This window comes from Tilletiaria anomala (genome assembly GCF_000711695.1).
Source record: "Tilletiaria anomala UBC 951 chromosome Unknown K437scaffold_217, whole genome shotgun sequence".
Lineage (NCBI taxonomy): Eukaryota > Fungi > Basidiomycota > Exobasidiomycetes > Georgefischeriales > Tilletiariaceae > Tilletiaria > Tilletiaria anomala.
Window position 1 is genome coordinate 1 of NW_013546805.1, and position 6146 is coordinate 6146.

General features: G+C 59.8%; 1 protein-coding gene and 1 non-coding gene across 2 annotated transcripts; both read right to left on the minus strand.

Moving 5' to 3' along the window:
• Positions 1–178: 178 nt before the first annotated feature.
• On the minus strand, positions 179–273 carry K437DRAFT_t64. The gene has a single exon. It is a non-coding gene; the product is annotated as a tRNA-Glu (tRNA).
• A 538-nt stretch (positions 274–811) lies between these two features.
• Positions 812–6146, minus strand: K437DRAFT_276990 (uncharacterized protein). The gene is made up of 2 exons (XM_013384331.1): positions 3350–6146; positions 812–3275 (listed from the first exon to the last, which is right to left on the minus strand). Exons 1-2 carry the CDS (start codon positions 5831–5833, stop codon positions 1005–1007), a joined length of 4755 nt encoding a protein of 1584 aa, XP_013239785.1. The 5' UTR covers positions 5834–6146; the 3' UTR covers positions 812–1004.

The following is a 6146-nucleotide window of genomic DNA, read 5'->3' on the forward strand; positions in this document are numbered from 1 at the left end:
AACCGTGCATGGATGTAGCCACCGTGCCTGCTCTTGTGGAGACCCTCGGCACCGCTCGAGATGGGTGTACTCTGGGCACCAACGCTAACAACAATAATATATTGGTAGTTAGTATACTTACCTGGTGCTCCATCAAAAAAACAAAAAGGCGAGCAAAAGGCAATCAAGCCAAAAAAAATTCCCCGACCGGGAATCGAACCCGGACCTTGTCGGGCGCTCACTAGTAATGGAACACTTGAGAGCGACATATCATAACCACTAGACTATCGAGGAGTGATGTGTCACTTAACCGTAAATATATAACTGCCTGAGTATTGAGACACCACGCAAAAAGTGAACCACGTTGCAACAACTTGTCCTCCCCACTTAAAATGTCAAGCGCCTCACTGATTTTTGAAGTTCGCCACCATCAATACATCTTTCACCTATGTTTTTTCTGGTTGCCATTTGATGTCCATGGCTCCAAAGGGCCCCATGATTCATTGCTTGGAAGGCAATTAGCGTAGGCCTGCACTGGCCCTCATTTCTTCGCAACTTTCTCTCGTATGCGGTCCATTAGAACATGTAGCAGAGCTGGAAAGGCCGCTGGCGGTACTGGAGGACAAAGAATAGGAAGACCCTGTACAAAAGGGTACCGGCAAAGCAATTCATTCTCGCCGAAATAGCATGGTGCGCGCTCAAGCTAGAAGGCGCTGCTGGAGGGGTGAGCGCCGATCTGCTGTATTTTCGTTCTACACCATGCCTCGGAGCGCAGTGAATTATCCGGGGTAACAAAACTGACGACTCTGACAGATCGAAAGCGCTTTGATCAGTATTGCTTCATGCATTAAGCGGGAATACACGCGTATAGCTTCTTTGCATTTGAGTCTTGCCACAGCGAAAGGAAATTGAAAGATGATTCAAGCACCCCGTCTGAAGCATTCAGCAATTGCTTTGGTGCACTGAGCGTATGTTGTCTCAGTACAAGGTACTCAGCATTACCATTAAATCTGTCAAAAATGATCTCATTGGGCAAACGCGGGCGGCAGCTCGAGCATAGCCATCAGGTCCAGGAACCCGTTGCCCTGAGGATCGCCACCAATATTGAAGCTGAAGGGTGACATGCCCGCCAGATTGCTCGGCTGCTGGCTCAGGCCAGGTATGGCCAAACCCAATGGCGGCATTCCCGGAACTTGCAAGAACTGTTGGGAGGCCTGCATCAGCCCTTGAGTCTGCGCCTGTGGCTGCATCCCTTGCTGGGAGTTCTGCAGCTGCTGCCTGTAGGCTTGTATCTGTTGCATGCCGGCGACCGCGGCTGGAGACATTGCAGGAGCCTCAGAATGCATCACAGTGGGTGGGAACGCGGGTAGATTGGAGCCTGGGAACGCTCCTGGCGACATCTGCTGTCCAGGAATTTGTACCATCGGTCCTGACGCGTTGGCGAGCAGCACAAGCCCATCGGCACCATTGATGCGCGGTTGCATCGATTGCATCTGCTGTGCTTGCTGTTGATGCGGCTGCTGTATGGTCGGCGGATGCGGCTGCTGCTGCTGTGGTGGTTGCAGCATACTTGTGCCCGGCTTCCACTCATTGTAAAAGACCTGTTCCAAATCGAACAGACCTGGGGCGTACGAATGAGCTGAGGCATTGGGACGCTGCCCGCCAGAGCCGCTGTTCGCATAAAGCTGTAACATTTGCTCCCTCTGTTGCGGTATCCATGCCTCCGCTCGATCTTGCTGTCCTGCGCTCTGCCTCCGCTCGCGCGCAGTCGACGCAGCCACGCTCAGGTTTTGCGGAAATGATGGCGGAGTCTCGTCCGGCACTAAGCCTTGACCCTGTCCCTGCGCCGTGCGCGTGGCGACGCCGGTACGGCCAGTCTTCTGTTGCGGTGCAGGTGCGCTGCGCGCATTTGAGACTTCCCAGGATGTTGTAGCATTGCTTGACGCGCGTGAGCGGCGCAATGGAGAGCCGGGAGGAGCATCCGTGTTTGCGCCCGCACCCGTACCGTTGGACGCGGACGACGGAGCCATCAGGTCAAGCACGGTTGAATCTTCGGTCAGCACACCTTCACCGACCATCGAAAAGCCGTCGAGCAGCTGCTTGTGCGCCGAAGCAGCCGGCCAAGTCTCGGACAGCTTCCGCAGAGACTCTCGGCACAGCATGAAGCGGCGCTTGGCGTCTGCAGCAATAGTAGCGTCGGGCAGGCACGCGTTGAAGACGAACATTACGGCGGCAGTGAAGAAGCAGTACGACAGGTCCGTGGAGAGCCGGTCGATTCGGACGTACTGTGACGTCGTCTCCAGCACGTCGCATATGGCGTTAGCCGCTGCGGTGCACTTTCGGTGGCTCTCATTGCGCAACACCTCGGACAGCGCGGCGCCTTCGTCCTGAGGGATAAAGTTGCGGTGCAGCAAGAGGATGCTCGTGTGGTACCACAGTTCGAGCGCCAGAAAGACAGGTAGGGAAACAGACTCGGATGCCTTCGTCTGGCGCAATCGGTCGAGCAGCGGCGCGGTACGCATGTATGAGGGTAGCGCTGCGTGCCATTCGGCAAGCTCAGCATCGACGGCAGCAACGGAATCGAGGATGTTGCCCTGCTTTCTCAGTGCAGCCTTGCGACGGAAGGAGTGGAATTCGCTGAGGATCTTTTCGAGAATGATGAAGAGTTTGATGCTCCAATTGATGCAAGGAGCAATGTTCATCATGCGTGCCTCACCTCCTCCTTTGCTCTCTTCACCACTGGCACTGCTGGACGACGGCGCCCCGCCGACAAACAGCTCGATCTTTTCGTCCCCGTCCTCGAGGTTTTCGGACAGAAACGGCGCGTCGAGGTCGCTGCTGCGGATCGTGACGGGGCGGCCCATCTCAGCCGAGAGGATCTTGTCGAGGATGTAGCACTGCCAGATGAGGCGTATGCGTGTCTCGCGCTCATTCTCGTCGTACAGAAGATCGTAGCGGTGCACCGGCCAGCGATGGAGGCCCAAATCGAACGCCATTGTGCTCGCCAGATTAGAGTAAACCCACGCCTGCGACAATTCGCCCTTGCCGTGCGCATACAGGCTCAGCAGGAACAGACTCTGGATCGTCGGGACGTCAGGGCGCAGCCGGCCGGCGTACAGATATCGCTCGGCGCGCTCATAAAATATCTGCCCGCGATTCTCCTGCTCCTGCTGCGAGCCGTCGGACTTGGTCCGCTCCGGGGGAACTATGCACGAGGCGACTGCATAGATGCTGAAGAGCAGCACCGAGTCAACCCGATCGGCCACCTCCTCGGTCGGGATGTCGCGAATGGCAGGCTGTGGATACAAGGCACGACGGTCGTGTCAGCGTCGCATCGGACAACATGTCCAACGCTTTGAGCGTATCTCACCTTGAACAATACTGGCCAGAACGGGTGAAACTCCTTCCAGTAGTACTCAAACAGCCGCCCACACTCCTCGCGGTCGACAACCGGGTCGTTATCCGGGTTGACAAAATCGATCGGCGCCTCAATAAAGTCTGCGTCGCCATCTTCCATCGCATATTCTTGTTCAGCACGAGTCTCAGAATGAGTCTCGGAAGCGGAAGCATCGCCATTCGCTTCTACCCCAGCTCGGTGCGATCGGCCTTGGTTCCCATGCTCCTTGGCGTCCGTGTCTGCCTCACGCGTCGTGGCAGGGCCAGTAGTCGCCGAAAAAGGAGACGAAGCCGCTCGCTCGTCATGCCGCCCATGGCACTCAGCCTCCCCTCGGTCATAACCAGCTCCGTGGGCTTTAGCATTCGGATGTGCCTCGCCACCAGCGCCGCTGCCAACTTGGCCGTCCCTCCGCTTCATCGACCGTCCGCGGACCGGCGAACGGGAGCGCGACGCGCTGCCGCGGCTGAGCGACCGCGCGGCCCACGAGACCGCCACGGCGCCGGCGCCGTGGCCACGGAAGCCACTCCTACCGCGCTCGCCGTCGCCTGCACCCGTACCCCCACCGGCGCCACGCGGCTGCACATGGCCGCCCGGTCCGAGCCGCGGCGATGCCGGCGCATGCCCGTATCCGCGCCCGTGTCCGTGCGCATGTGCGTGTTGATGCGGCAGGGGCAGCGGCAGCGGGACGGGTGCGCCGGGCGTATCGCGCAGGGGCCCGTATGCAAGTGCGGCGTGTCGCACACGGCTGCTGTCGCGCGAGCGCGAGCGCTGCTGGCGCCGCTGGTGTACCGCATTGGCGGCGGCGGCAGCTGAAGAGGATGCCGTGGGCGCGTGCTCGTCTGGCGGGGCGCTGTCGTAGTGCACATGCGCTTGCGCGTGTGGGTGGGGATGTGCAGGGGCAGATACAGATGCAGATGCGCTTCTGGCGTCGACGCAGTCCTTACCGCCACCTGGCCCACTCGTGGCGCCAGGTGTAGAGCGCGACGTGCCTTGGCGGGAATGACTGCGTCCACGTTCGTCTGTGCCGATGACATGGTCGAGCTGCATCGCATGATGCTGGTGTTGATGTTGCTGCGGATAATGAAGGTGTTGATGGTGCTGGTGCTGGTGCACCTGCAGGCCACCGACACCACCGCCGCTGGAAGGGCTAACAGAGGAGGAAGAGTGCGGAGACAGATTCAGCCTGCTGCTGGCATCTTCTCTGCCTGCGAGCGGCGAGGTGTGGTGCGGAGGATGGTAGGCGTGGTGAGCATGGTGATGCAGGCCGCGCCGCTGATGCAAGAGCTGGATGCCGGAGCTGGACCCGCGATGCATGAGGTCGCCGCGCTCGTTGACACCGAGAAAGTCATCGCCGTCTTCGTCTCCGTCTCCGTTTCCATTACCCGCGCCATCACCATCCCGCTCGCGTTCGCCATCGCGCTCAGCGTCCCATGTTGCACTGCTCCTACTGGCAGGGGACTGCGTCCGCGCGAGGTTGCTCAGGGAAAGCAATCCCTGCGCCGAGCTTTGCTCGTCATGTTCGCGTCGCCTGCTCGCGGAAGACTCGGCATCAAAGCGCCCGCGCTTGGCCGGGCGGCGCGTTTCCGCTGAGTCACCTTCAGCGACAACGGCTGCTACTGCCCCGCTAGCAGGAAGCTCAGAATAGGACGGTACTGCTGTTGCTCCGCCGTCCAGCTGCGGCAAAGAGAGATCAATCCCCTTCTCCGCGCCTAGCTTGCGCACCTCTTCGGCCGCCTCGTCGGCGCCGAGCTTGCCAATGAGGTCGCGGAGCGTCGTCTCGAGCGTGCGTAGCAGTTTGACCTTGGCGCTCTCCTTGGGGCCAGAGCGAAATCCCTTGGGCGGACCGCGCTTGATGGTCGACGCACTGTACGTGCACGGCAGGTTGAGCACGGTGCAGACGGAGCACTGCGGTCTGTTGCCGTCGCAGCGGCGCTTCTTGGACGAGCACGGCAGGCAAGCCTTGCCGATTCGCGTGCCCTTACCCACAGAGGGAGTGTTGGCACCGCCGGCAGCTGCGGCGGTCTTGAATGTAGAGCCGGCGGGGGAAGACTTATCTGTGTCACCGCCGACCATGAGGACATTGGTCGAGGGGCTGTCAGCTACGGAATTCGCGTCGCCCGCGTGGCCGTACGCAGCCGGGGGAGAGGGCATGAGGATAGAGGAGGATGGATTGTAGCGCGGCTGCCCGTTGGCCATGACCATCGTGGCGGCCGTGGCGAGGTCTTCGATACCCGGAGAGGGCACGCTGCTACTGCTGCTGCTGCTGTTGTTGTTGTTGTTGTTGCTGCTGCTACTACTATTGATGTATGGGTTATGCATCCTCGAAGTAGCGCCTGCGAATGCTGAGTCGTTCTGTTGCTGCGCCTGCAGCTGCAGCTGCTGTGGCATGCTACCCGGGCTGTCAAATCGGCCGTCTGGATGGTACGGGTGATGGTGATGGTGGTGCTGGCGCGACATGGCTGTCTAAGAACCCCCAGACCACGGCCACGGCAAGCGTGGGTAAGCGCACCGTCTCTTTTCTCTCGTGCGGGTGCCCTGCGAAGCTGCCCCGGGGTTCACTGTCGACGGCGTGGTTGTCTCTACGGGAGATGGCCATCCCCCAGGTATAATGGGAGGTGTGTGCAGGTGCGGAGTAAGTGACCAGGACGATGCGGATAAGTAAACCACGACATTCAATTGTTGTTAGCGTTGGTGCCCAGAGTACACCCATCTCGAGCGGTGCCGAGGGTCTCCACAAGAGCAGGCACGGTGGCTACATCCATGCACGGTT